The sequence below is a fragment of the Meleagris gallopavo genome, unplaced genomic scaffold (genome assembly GCF_905368555.1).
Source record: "Meleagris gallopavo unplaced genomic scaffold, MGAL_WU_HG_1.1 scaffold_2, whole genome shotgun sequence".
Classification (NCBI taxonomy): Eukaryota; Metazoa; Chordata; class Aves; order Galliformes; family Phasianidae; genus Meleagris; species Meleagris gallopavo.
The window spans coordinates 228,488-242,879 of NW_028147016.1; the positions used below are offsets into that span (position 1 = coordinate 228,488).

At 37.8% G+C, this 14,392-nt stretch overlaps 1 protein-coding gene across 1 annotated transcript in view; it reads right to left on the reverse strand.

The window, feature by feature from the left end:
- Positions 1 to 14,392, reverse strand: part of LOC104916085 (maltase-glucoamylase-like) — a 90,284-nt gene that overhangs the window by 40,652 nt on the left and 35,240 nt on the right. The window contains 10 exon segments of the mRNA XM_085215058.1: positions 1,426 to 1,514; positions 2,912 to 3,036; positions 4,007 to 4,063; positions 4,715 to 4,799; positions 5,060 to 5,214; positions 5,793 to 5,909; positions 6,798 to 6,969; positions 7,850 to 7,967; positions 9,962 to 10,046; positions 13,596 to 13,709. Of these exon segments, the coding sequence (XP_085071184.1) occupies positions 1,426 to 1,514; positions 2,912 to 3,036; positions 4,007 to 4,063; positions 4,715 to 4,799; positions 5,060 to 5,214; positions 5,793 to 5,909; positions 6,798 to 6,969; positions 7,850 to 7,967; positions 9,962 to 10,046; positions 13,596 to 13,709 (1,117 nt within the window).

Sequence of the window (14,392 nt, forward strand, 5' to 3'; positions counted from 1 at the left end):
ATTGTGTCTGCATGATGTCCCCATGATGTCCCCACTCCCTTCAGGAAGTTGTAGAGTGCAATGAGGTCTCCTCTGCGCCTCCTCTTCTCCAGATTCCAGGTCTCCATGTCCCATTGGGGTCCTCCATTTCATTTTGGGGTCCTCCATGTCCCACTGGGGTTCCCACGTCCCACTCTGTCCCCATGGTGTCCCCATGATGTCCCCCCTCCCTTCAGGAAGTTGTAGAGTACAATGAGGTCTCCTCTGCGCCTCCTCTTCTCCAGACTCCAGGTCCTCCATGTCCCATTGGGGTCCTCCATTTCATTTTGGGGTCCTCCGTGTCCCACTGAGGTCCTCCATGTCCCATTGGGGTCCCCATGTCCCATTGTGTCTCCATGATGTCCCCATGATGTCCCCACTCCCTTCAGGAAGTTGTAGAGTGCAATGAGGTCTCCTCTGAGCCTCCTCTTCTCCAGACTCCAGGTCCTCCATGTCCCATTGGGGTCCTCCATTTCATTTTGGGGTCCTCCGTGTCCCACTGAGGTCCTCCATGTCCCACTGGGGTCCCCATGTCCCATTGTGTCTGCATGATGTCCCCATGATGTCCCCACTCCCTTCAGGAAGTTGTAGAGTGCAATGAGGTCTCCTCTGAGCCTCCTCTTCTCCAGACTCCAGGTCCTCCATGTCCCATTGAGGTCTTCCATTTCCCATTGGGGTCCTCCATTTCATTTTGGGGTCCTCCATGTCCCACTGAGGTCCTCCATGTCCCACTGGGGTCCCCATGTCCCATTGGGGTTCCCACGTCCCACTGTGTCCCCACGGTGTCCCCATGATGTCCCCACTCCCTTCAGGAAGTTGTAGGGTGCAATGAGGTCTCCTCTGCGCCTCGTCCAGACTCCAGGTCCTCCATGTCCCATTGGGGTCTCCATGTCCCATTGCGGTCCCCATGTCCCACTGGGGTCCTCCATTTCATTTTGGGGTCCTCCATTTTCCATTGGGACCTCCATGTCCCATTGGGCCTTCATGTCCCCTCGGATCTCCATGTCCCACTGGGATCCTCCATGTCCCATTGATGTCCCAGTGTCCCACTGGGGCCCTCCATTTCATTTTGGTGTCCTCCATGTCCCATTGGGGTCCTCCACGTCCCATTGTGTCTCCGTGGTGTCCCCATGATGTCCCCACTCCCTTCAGGAAGTTGTGGAGTGCAATGAGGTCTTCCCTGAGCCTCCTCTTCTCCACGCTGACCCATCCCAGCTCCCTCAGCTGCTCCCCATCAGACCCCTTTGTGCTCCAGACCCCTCGCCGATTTGTGGAAGGGAGGGATGCCACTCAGAGGGCCCTCAAAAGGTTGGAAAGGTGGGGCAGGGTGAATCTGATGACAGATTCAACGCGGCAAAGTGCGAGAGGTTTTGCATCTGGGCTGGAGGGGTCCCAGGCGTCACTCACCCGTCGATTCGCCGTCGTCCCAGAAAAGCTCCCCCACTGCTGTCCCGTTGTCGTCCAGTGCCACGATCAGCCCCAGCGCATTCCTGCGGCTGCGGGGTGAAAAACAGTGAATCTGGGGGGTCATTTTGGGTTGTAGTGGTGGTAATTAATCTTATTTTTGGGTCACGGCCGAGGTAATTAATGCTCGTTTGGAGGGGAACAGGGCTCTGAAATTTAGGGGATTGAGTTGGAATGGTAAGAGTGGAGTAAGGATGGAGTAAAGATCGAATAAAAGTGCGGGAAGAGTGGAGTAAAGATGGAGTATAAATGGAGTAGTGGAGTAGTAAGAATGGAGTAAGGAATGGGGTAAGAGTGGAGTAAGGATTGAGCCTAGATTGAAAATGGGTGTTGTAATGATAGCATAAGAAACAGAGTAGGACTGGAGCAAGGATGGAGAATGAGTGTAGTAAGGGGGGAGAAAGGATGGTGAAAGTGTACTTAAGAACTGAGTAAAGATGGAGTAAGAGTGTAATAAAGGTGGAATAAAGTTGGAGTATAAATTGGGTACAGGTGTTGTAAGAATGGAGTAAGGAATGGGGTAAGAGTGGAGTAAGGATTGAGCCTAGATTGAGAATGGGAGTAGTAACGATGGCATAAGAAAGAAAGTAAGAGTGGAGTAAGGAAGGAGAAGGAATGTGGAAAGGATGGAGTAAGGATGGGGAAAGAGTGGAGTAAAGATGGAGTAAGAGTGTAGTAAGGGAGGAGAAAGGATGGAGAAAGAGTGTAGTTAAGAACTGTGTAAAGATGTAGTAGGGATGAAATATGGATGGAGTATAAATTGAGTACAGGTGTAGTAAGAGTGGAGTAAGGAATTGAGTAAGAATGGAGTAAGGATTGAGCCTAGATTGAGTACGGCTGTAGTAATGATGTCATAAGGAACAGAATAGGAGTGGAGTAAGGATGGAGTTAGGATGGATTAAGAGTGTAGTAATGACTGAGTAAAGATGGAGAATGAGTGTAGTAAGGGAGGAGAAAGGATGGAGAAAGAGTATAGTTAAGAACTGAGTAAAGATGGAGTAAGAGTGTAGTAAAGGTGTAGTAAGGGTGGAATAAGGATAGAGAAAGAGTGGAGTAAGAGTGGAGTAAGGATGGAGTAAGGATTGAGCACAGATTGAGAATGGTGTAGTAACGACGGCATGAGAAACAGAGCAAGAGTGGAGTAAGGATGGAGTAGAGACGGAGTATTGATGGAGTAAGGAATGGAGTAGGAGCGCAGAAAGGGTTGAGTAAAGATGGAGTAGAGGTGTAGTAAGGATGTAGTAAGGAGGGTAAGGATGGAATAAGGACGATGGAGTAAGGATGTGGTAAAGAGGAGGGTAGCATAAGAAGAAGGGCAGAGTAGTGATGCCACAAATAATAACAAGACCTCATGAAAAACAAAACAAAAAAAAAAAACACATTTTCCCCCTAAATTTGGGGCAAAAAACGCCATGTTTGGGGTCAGCACCTGGTAACAGTGGTGGTGTTGGGGCGCTGGGTGGGCACCACGTGGCCCCCCCGGAGGTGCAGCCCCATTTTGTCCGCGGGGAGGTAAAGCTCTGCGCTCTGCTTGCGGAACGAGATCCTGGCTCCCTGTTTGGGGAGAAAAACAGGGATTTGGTTACACTGCACTCTGCGGGACAAAATCCTCCCTTTAATTTTATTTTTTTCCATATCATTCTACATTTTCCCAATATTTTTCCAATTTTTTCCCTGATATTTTTTCATTTTTCTCCATTTTTCCCCCATTTCTGCCTTTTTTTCCCCATTTTTGCTTTTTTTTCTCATTTTTCTCTAATTTTTTTTAGTTTTTTCTTCTCTTCATTTCAAATGTTTTCCATTTTTTTCAGTTTTCCCCAATTATTTCCAAATTTTGCCGATTTTTCCAATTTTTTCCATTTTTCCAATTTCAATTTCTTTCTTTTTTTTCATTTTTCTCCTTATTTTTCCCTTTCCCCCAGTTTTCCCATTTTGTTTTTCATTTTTTCCCATTTTTCTAACTTTTTCCATTCTTTTTCAACTTTTTTTTCCCATTTTTGCCCATTATTTTTCAATTTTTTCAATTTTTTTCCCATTTTTTCCCACCTTATCCCAGTGTTTCCTATTTTCTCCCAATTTTCAAATTCTTCCTTTTTATCTAAAAACATTCCTTTTTTTTTCATTTTAAACCGATTTTTTTCATATTTTCCTTTTTTTCCATGTTTTTTGTTTTTTCTTTTTTACCCATTCTCCAACTTTTCCCCCCTTTTCTCCTATTTTTGTTTTTCTATTTCTTCCTTTTTTCCTTTCTTCTCTTTACGTTTACATCATATTTTTTCCACACTTTCCCCATTCTTCCATATTTTTCCCCATTCTCCCCCATTTTTTTTTTCACCCCAAAGCTTCCATTTTTTCCTCAACTACTCCGATCCCAAATCCTTCTCCATCTTTTCATTTCTCAGTGCTTTGACATCTGCAGCCACAAAAGGAAACCACCACAAATCCTCTGATAATGCTAAAAATCAGGATTTCTCCGTGTTTTGTTACCAAAATTGGGATTTTGTGAGCTGTCCCACTTACGCACCGTTTCGTAATCGTACCAGGCAGCATCAGGGATGTAAGCCTGGATCACCTCCACCCCCTGAAAGGCAAAAATTGAGAAAAAGAAAAAATCCTGGTGGGAATGCAGATCAATCCAAAATTTCAAAAAAAAAACGTTCAAAAAAAATCCAAATTTTTCAAAAATTTCAAAGCTGTAAACCGTTTTAACAATTTTTAAGCATTATAAGCTCTGATGTATTTACGAGCTCTAAATACATTTAAAAAACAGTTTTCAGAATTCTTGAAAAAGATTTGGAACAATTTCAACCATTTCTTTGTACTTCTTAGTGATTTTTAAACAGTTTTAAGCAAATTGAAATATTTTCAGCACGAAGGAAAAATGGGAATTTTAAAGAGGAGAAAATGAAAAAAATTAAAGAGGAGAAAATAGAAATTTCTAAAGAGGACAGACTGGAAAATTCTTAAGAAGGGAAAACGGAGATTTCAGTGGAGAGAAAATGGAAATTCCGAAAGGGAGAAAACAGAAATTTAAATGGAGAGAAAATGGAGATTTCTAAAGAGGGAAAATTGAGATTTCTGAAGAGAAAAAATGGAAATTTCCATTGAGATCTGAATCTGGTTGAATCACATCAAGATCTGAAGCCCCAAATGATCCCAAATAATCCCGGATAATCCCAAATAACCCCAAATAACCCCAAATAATCCTGCAGACGAGAGCAGCATCACCTACTGGGTCCATCACTGGAGTGATGAGCAACGCAGGGCCCCACAGGAACTGCTTGTCCACGTCCCACGTGGCTTCATCTGAGTAAAACCTGAACAAATGAGAGGGATTCATTACTGCTAATTACAACCAGCACTGGTGTAACGGGACGGCTTTGTTGGAGGGACGTCGGGTCGCTCAAAGCCCCAACCAACCCTCTGCCCCCCTCCAAAAAAAAAAAAAAAAGAAAAAGAAAAAAGAATCAATTTCTTCCTTTTTGCTTTTCAGAAATGCACAGTTTGATTCGTAAACCCTGAAAATTTGGGAATTTGTAAGGAAGTAAAGAAGGGGAGGGGTGGATTTGGGACTGACTCGTGCATGAGGGGCCGTGCCACCGTGTCCCCCTGTGTGTGAGCTTTGTAGAAGAGGGTGTAGAGGTAGGGCAGCAGCGTGTAGCGGATGTTCAGGTAATGGATGGAGGATGCCACCAACATGGAGTCGGCGCCGAAGTAGGCTGGATCCTGGGGCTGGAAAGAGAGAATTGGGGATTTTTAGGGTTTTTGGTACAAAGTGGGGGCAAAGAGCACGGTTTGAAATGCGGGAGGAAGATTTGGGGTGAAATGTTGGGGGATGGAAATGATGGAGAATGAGTTCGGTGTTGAAGGTAGTTCAGTTCTGGGAAGATTAAAGTTGTGGAATTAACACCAAATATTCAGGGGGAAAGGGGCTCCTAAATGGGAATTCGTAAAGAGGAGAAAATGGAAATTTCAATGGAGAGAAAGTGGAAATCCTGAAAGAGAGGAAGTAGAAATTTCATTGGAGAAAAAAACATGGAAATTTTGAAAGAGAGAAAATGGAAATTTCTAAAGAGGAAAAAAGAGAAATTTCTGAAGGGGAGAAAATGGCATTTTCTGAAGAGATCTCCATTTCAATTGGAAACGGAAAATCCTGATGAGAGAAAACAGAAAATTTCAATGGGGAGAAAACTGAAAGTTGCTCCAATTTCAAATCAGTTCCACCGATCAGTGGTAGAAATTTAATTTCACGATTTCATTCACAACATTGAGATGCAACGATGGGAGCTGGAGGGTTTGGTGGCACTTACGGAGCAGAGTTCGGTGTTGTGGTTCCTGGAAAAGGGGTAAAACGCTCCCACCTGCATCCAGCGCCTGCACAGCTCCTCCGTCGTGTTCTCAAAGAACCCACAGATGTCAGCACCGACCTTAAACATCGGAGCAAAACATGAAATAAATAAGGACAAAGACACCAAAACAAGCAAACATTAAAAAAAATAATAAATCAATTTTTTAAAAAAAGGATTTCAACACTTCAAAATCCAAATTTCAGAATCCAAATGTCAAAATCCAGTTTTCAACACCTGATTTTCAAAACCTGAATTTCTAAACCTCAACATTTCAGAACCCAAAAGATTTCAAAACCCTTATTTCTAAACGTCAGCATTTCAAAACTCGAATTATTTCAAAACCCGAATTTCAAAACCCGTTTTTTTTCCCCCACAATCCGAATTTCAGATTCCACATTTCCAAAACGATTTTTCAAAGCCCAAATATAAAACTCAGGATTTTCAAAATCCAACGATCAAAATCCAATGATCAAACTCGGTTTTCAAAACCCAGAGTTGAAAATTGAATTTTCAAAACTCAGTTTTCAAACCAGCTTCCGAAGCCCAAATTTCAAAACCCAAATTTCAAAATTTCAAACTTCAAAATTTCAAACTTCAAAACCCAAATTTCAAAACCCAAACTTCAAAATTTCAAACTTCAAAACCCAAATTTCAAAATTTCAAACTTCAAAACCCAAATTTCAAAACCCAAACTTCAAAATTTCAAACTTCAAAACCCAAATTTCAGAATTTCAAACTTCAAAATTTCAAACTGCAAAATCCAACTTTGAGAAATCCATTTTTCAAAATCCAGGTTTCAAAACTCAGAGTTCAAAGTGGAATTGGGGTGAAATGAAATCATCCTTGAAGGTCATTCCATGATCCGAAGAGGTTCATGCAGACAGATTTATGAGCATCAATTCTCACAAACTGGTTAAAAGCTACAAAAAAAAAAAAAAAAAAAAAAAAAAAAAGCTGATTTCATACATAGGGGATCCCAAAGAGCCCGAATTCCAGAATTCCAGGGATTGACCACTTCAGCTGATCCCACGACGCCGTGTTGTCCCCCAGCCAATGCCCTGAGTACTTCCCCGACCCCACAAACGTCGACCTCGAGAGGAGGAAACTTCGTTTGCCAGGAAACACGGTTTCGATGGCCCTAAAAAACAAACAAACAAACAAAAATCCCTCAAAAAGGCAAAATTAGGTAAAAAACATTCGAAGGATATTGAGTTATTTCCAGCAGCACTTGCAGCTTTCAAAGCTTCCAAATATTTCAGTTCAAAATTTCAAGGTGAATTTCAAACATTTCAATTCAAATTTGGATGCGAATTTGAAACATTTTGATTCAAATTTCAATCTGAATTTGAAAGATTTCCACTCAAATTTCCATATGAATTTGAAACGTTTCAACTCAAATTGCCAACATCTATTCAAATTTCAAGGAACAATTGAAATTAAAAAAAAACAAAACAAAACAAAACAAAACCTCAATTCAAAGATCAATTCAATTTAAAAAAAAAATCCATTTAGATTTCAACTCAAATCCTCCAAAGTTTAAATTCAAATTTTAAAAAGTCAAATATCAATTTAATTCGAATTTCAAAGCATCTCATTCAAATTTCAAAACATTTCATTCCAATTTCAGTCGAAATTTCATAACCTTCCATTCAGATCTCAAGACATCAAAACCAGGTTTGAAAAACTGATTTCCGATTCCAAAATGCGATCCAAAATTCGATTCAAATTTCCATACGAGTTTTCCGTACAAAATTTTCCATTCAGATCTCCGGGTTTCCGATTCGGATCTCAGAATTTCCCACTCAGATTCCTGAAACTCACTTCCAATTTTTGACAGACAATTGAAAACACGATTCTAACTTCAGTTCCAATTTCTAAAGATTCCACCCCAAGCCTGGACGCCCACACCTTCCCGATTTGCGTTCCTCATTAATTAAAATCAATCAAAATTAAGGACGGATGTTGTGCTCCCCCCCTTTTTTTTAGGGGGAGGGAGGGGGAAGAGGAATTGTCCTTACTGCTGCGTGGAGAGGATCATGGAATATCCGTAGAGGTTGTGGGTGTCGTACTGACGGCCCCACTGCTGCACTGCATCCATGCACAGCGTCTTCGAGAACAGCAGCCGCTCCACCACGTCTGCCAGCAGAGCCCCAATTAACTGCCGTGCCGCTAATTAGAACCTCCTGCTTTCCAACCTCTCTGTATTAAATCCTCTTATTGTAAAAACTTCTACTTTTAAATCTATCGTTTTAAAGCATTTTCCTTTCCTTTCCTTTCCTTTCCTTTCCTTTCCTTTCCTTTCCTTTCCTTTCCTTTCCTTTCCTTTCCTTTCCTTTCCTTTCCTTTCCTTTCCTTTCCTTTCCTTCCCTTCCCTTCCCTTCCCTTCCCTTCCCTTCCCTTCCCTTCCCTTCCCTTCCCTTCCCTTCCCTTCCCTTCCCTTCCCTTCCCTTCCCTTCCCTTCCCTTCCCTTCCCTTCCCTTCCCTTCCCTTCCCTTCCCTTCCCTTCCCTTCCCTTCCCTTCCCTTCCCTTCCCTTCCCTTCCCTTCTTCTATTTTAAAACATTTCCCAATTTCCAACCCTCCCCATTTCCAACCCTCCCCATTCTCAAACCTCCCAATTTCAAAACCCCCAATTTCAAACCCCCCCCCATTTCCAAACCCCCAATTTCCAAACCTTTCCATTTCCAACCTTCTCAATTATCAACCCTCCCGATTTCCAAACCTCCCCATTTCCAACCCTCCCCATTTCCAAACCCTCCCAATTTCCAAACCCCCAATTTCAAAACCCTCCCCATTTCCAAACCCCCCAATTTCCAAACCTTTCCATTTCCAACCTTCCCAATTATCGTATTCCCAAATACGTAAACCCTCCCCATTTCCAAAACCCCCAATTTCCAAACCCTCCCCATTTCCAACCCTCCCCATTTTCAAACCTCCCAATTTCCAAACCCCCAATTTCCAAACCCCCAATTTCAAAACCTCCCCCAATTTCCAACCCTCCCCATTTCCAAACCCCCAATTTCAAAACCCCCCAATTTCCAAACCCCCAATTTCCAAACCCTCCAAATTTCCAAACCCTCCCCATTTCCAGACTTTTCCATTTCCAAACCTCCCCCAGTTTCCAAACCCTCCCCATTTCCAAACCCCCCAATTTCCAAACCTTTCCATTTCCAACCTTCCCAATTATCAACCCTCCCCATTTCCAACCCTCCCCATTTTCAAACCTCCCAATTTCAAAACCCCCAATTTCAAAACCCTCCCCATTTCCAAACCCCCAATTTCCAAACCTCCCCCAATTTCCAACCCTCCCTATTTCCAACCCCTCCCATTTCCAAACCCCCAATTTCAAACCTCCCCATTTCCAAACCTCTCCATTTCCAAACCCCCCAATTTCCAAACCTTCCCATTTCCAACCTTCCCAATTATCAACCCTCCCCATTTCCACCCCTTTCAATTTCAAACCCTCCCCATTTCCAACCCTCCCCATTTCCAACCCTCCCCATTTCCAACCCTCCCCATTTCCAAACCCCCAATTTCCAACCCTCCCCAATTCCAAACCCCCCAATTTCCAAACCCTCCCCATTTCAAACCCTCCCCATTTCAAACTTTTCCATTTCCAAACCCCCCAATTTCCAAACCCCAATTTCCAAACCCTCCCCATTTCCAAACTTTTCCATTTCCAAACCCCCCAATTTCCAAACCCCCAATTTTCCAACCCTCCCCATTTCCAAACCTTCCCCATTTCCCAAACCCTCCCCAATTTCCAAACCCATTCAACCCCCCAATTTCCAAACCTCCCCCAATTTCCATCCCTCCCCAATTCCCAACCCCCCCAATTCTTCACATCCCTCCCCCGCAAACCTCCTCTTTTTAAACCTCATCCCAATATCCCATTTTCAAAACCCCCCATTCCCACTTCCCCCCCCCCCCAAAAAAAACCCCTCCATTGCCAACCTCCCAATTTTCAAACGCATCCTCGCGTTTCGACTCATTCACGCTTTTTTTTGCGGCACCCAAACGACAACGAAACCCCCCCCCCCCCAAAAAAAAAAAACCGGGCAGCAAAGTTGTTCTGCACCCCTCCCACCCCCGAATTTGCAGTTTTTCGCCCCAAAAATGCGACAGACTCACGGGGTGTGTATGGGGGGAAGTTCCACTCGTTCTGCTCGCAGCCGTTGCGGGATCCGGCCACGAAGCTCGCCACCTCGTTCATGTCCTGACGAAGGGGAACAATTAAAACAGAATAAATGAGGAAATGTTAAAAATTGGGGTGGGGGGGGGGGGGCGGGAGAAAGGCCAATTTTGCATGGAAATTTCAGATCTGACGTTCGGTGCCCCAAAAATTGTCGGGGGGGGAGAAAAAATGATAAATATGATTTAATGATAATATTAATAAAATAATGAGAAGAAAAATACAATAAGAAGAACAATTATAAGCAATAATGTATTGATTATAAGAAAGATTATTTAATAATAATAGAAATAAAATAATAATAAGAAAAATATAGTAAGAACAATTATAAGAATAATGTATTGATTATAAGAAAGAGTATTAATAATAATATTAATAAAATAATAATAAAAATATAGTAAGAAGAACAATTATAATAATCATGTATTGATTATAAGAAAGATTATTTAATAATAGTATTAATAAAATAATGAGGAGAAAAATACAATAAGAAGAACAATTATAACAATAATCTATTGATTATAACAAAGATTAATAATAATATTAATAAAATAATAAGAAAAATATAGTAAGAACAATTATAATAATAATGTATTGATTATAAAAAAGATTATTTAATAATAATATTAATAAAATAATAAGAAAAATATAGTAAGAACAATTATAATAATAATGTATTGATTATAAGAAAGATTATCTAATAATAATATTAATAAAATAATAATAATAAAAAAATAGTAAGAAGAACAATTATAAGAATAATGTATTGATTATAAGAAAGACTAATAATAATATTAATAAAATAATGAGAAGAAAAATACAATAAGAAGAACAATTATAAGAATAATGTATTGATTATAACTACAAGAAAGATTATTTAATAATAATATTAATAAAATAATAATAATAAAAAAATAGTAAGAAGAACAATTATAAGAATAATGTATTGATTATAAGAAAGAGTATTTAATAATAATATTAATAAAATAATAAGAAGAAAAATACAGTAAGAAGAACAATTATAAGAATTATGTATTGATTATAAGAAAGATTATTTAATAATAATAGAAATAAAATAATAATAAGAAAAATATAGTAAGAAGAACAATTATAATAATCATGTATTGATTATAAGAAAGATTATTTAATAAATATTAATAAAATAATGAGGAGAAAAATACATATAAGAAGAACAATTATAACAATAATCTATTGATTATAACAAAGATTATTTAATAATAATATTAATAAAATAATAATAAAAATATAGTAAGAAGAACAATAATAATAATAATGTATTGATTATAAAAAGATTATTTAATAATAATATTAATAAAATAATAAGAAAAATATAGTAAGAACAATTATAATAATAATGTATCGATTATAACAAAGATTATTTAATAATAATATTAATAAAATAATAATAATAAAAAATAGTAAGAAGAACAATTATAAGAATAATGTATTGATTATAAGAAAGATTATTTAATAATATATTAATAAAATAATAAGAAAAATATAGTAAAACAATTATAATAATAATGTATCGATTATAAGAAAGATTATTTAATAATAATAATATTAATAAAATAATAATAATAAAAAATAGTAAGAAGAACAATTATAAGAATAATGTATTGATTATAAGAAAGATTATTTAATAATAATATTAATAAAATAATACTAATAAAAATATAATGATAATCCATCCAGATCTGACATTTGGTGCCCCAAAAATTGTCAGGTGGGGGAGAAAAAATGATAAATATTATTTAATAATAGTATTAATAAAATAAGAAAAATAAGAACAATTATAATGTATTGATTATAACTATAAGACAGATTGTTTAATAAAAATATTAATAAAATAATAATAAAAATATAATAATAATAAGAATTAAAAGAATAATGCATTTTTCTAAATATGAGAAAGATAATTTATAATAATAGTAATAAAATAATAAATAAGACTATAATAAGAACAATTATAAGAATACTGTATTATTCTAATTATCCGAAAGATGATTTAATAATAATAGTAACAAAAATAGTAATAATAAAAATATAATAATAAGAAGAATTTTAAAAATAATGTATTGATTATAACTATAAGATAATTTAATAACAATAGTAATAAAATAATAATAATAAAAATATAATGATAATCCATCCAGATCTGACATTCGGTGCCCCAAAAATTGTCAGGTGGGGGAGAAAAAATGATAAACATTATTTAATAATAGTATTAATAAGAACATTAATAATAAGAGAAAAATAAGAACAATTATGAGAATAATTATGATTATAAGAAAGATTGTTTAATAAAATATTATTAAATAATAATAAAAATATAATAATAAGAACAATTAAAAGAATAATGTATTACTGTAACTATAAGAAAGATTATTTAATAAAATAGTCATATAATAATAATAATAAAATATATAATAAGAAAATTATAAAAATAACGTATTGATTATAAGAAAGATTATTTAATAATAATAAAATAAATGATAATAAAATAATAATAATAATCCATTCAGAACTCGCATTCGGTGCCCCCCAAAAATTGTCACGATGGAGTGAAAAAAATCAATTAAAACCATAAATTAAAATAATGCATGATGGGAAATGGGGAAATAATGGGAAAAAAAAAGAGGAAAAAACGAATATGGGAAAACAGGGAAAGGAAAAAAAAGGGGGGGGGGGGAAATAATGGGAAAAAAGGGAAAATAATGGCAGCAAGAAAAGTAATAATAATAGCAACGAAAGCGACAAGGACAACGAAAGCAATAAATCCTAAAAAAATCAATAAAAAATAATAGTGACAAATTAAAAGGGAAAAAAAAAAATTAACGATAATCAGGAAGGTGGGGAAAAAAGGGAAAATAATGGCAGCAAGAAAAGTAATAATAATAGCAACGAAAGCGGCGAGGACAGCGAAAGCAATAAATCAATATTAAAAAAAAATCAATAAAAAATTAATAGTGACAAATTAAAAGGGAAAAAAAAAATTAACGATAATCAGGAAGGTGGGGAAAAAAGGGAAAATAATGGCAGCAAGAAAAGTAATAATAATAGCAACGAAAGCGACAAGGACAGCGAAAGCAATAAATCAATATAAAAAAAAAAACCAATAAAAAATTAATAGTGACAAATTAAAGGGAAAAAAAAATTAACGATAATCAGGAAGGTGGGGAAAAAAGGGAAAATAATGGCAGCAAGAAAAGTAATAATAATAGCAACGAAAGCGACAAGGACAGCGAAAGCAATAAATCCTAAAAAAATCAATAAAAAATTAATAGTGACAAATTAAAAGGGAAAAAAAAAATTAACGATAATCAGGAAGGTGGGGAAAAAAGGGAAAATAATGGCAGCAAGAAAAGTAATAATAATAGCAACGAAAGCGACAAGGACAACGAAAGCAATAAATCCTAAAAAAATCAATAAAAAATTAATAGTGACAAATTAAAGGGAAAAAAAAAATTAACGATAATCAGGAAGGTGAGGAAAAATTAAGAATCAAATCCCCTCCCCCAACCCAGAGGTGCAGATTGGGGCCGCCCTTACGATCCAGATGCCGTCGTAGGGAACGGTGGAATGGAAGATTCTGCACTCCTCCACCCACCAGCGAGTGACGGCCGAGTTCGTGAAGTCGGGGAACACGGTCGGACCTGGCCAGACCTGGGGGAAATGGGGGAGGAGGGGGGAAAATTGGGGAAAAATGGGGAAAAACAATTTAAAAAAAAGGGAAATCTGCGTCGTGGGGAATGGGGAAATGATGGGAAATGGGGAAATCTGCATTTGGGAAATAATGGGAAATGGGAAATTGCATCGTGGGGAATGGGGAAATGATGGGAAATGGGGAAAATCTGCATCATGGGGAATGGGGAGATAATGGGAAAAGGGGAAAATCTGCATTTGGGAAATAATGGGAAATGGGGAAAATCTGCATCATGGGAAATGGGGAAATAATGGGAAATGGGGAAATCTGCATCTGGGGAATGGGGAAATAATGGGAAATGGGGAAATCTGCATCTGGGGAATGGGGAAATAATGGGAAATGGGGAAATCTGCATTTGGGAAATGATGGGAAATGGGGAAATTGCATCATGGGAAATGGGGAAATAATGGGAAATGGGGAAAATCTGCATCTGGGGAATGGGGAAATAATGGGAAAAGGGGAAATCTGCATCTGGGGAATGGGGAAATAATGGGAAATGGGGAAATCTGCATCATGGGGAATGGGGAAATGATGGGAAATGGGGAAAATCTGCAACTGGGAAATGGGGAAATAATGGGAAAATGGGGAAAATCTGCATTTGGGAAATAGATGGGAAATGGGGAAATTGCATCATGGGAAATGG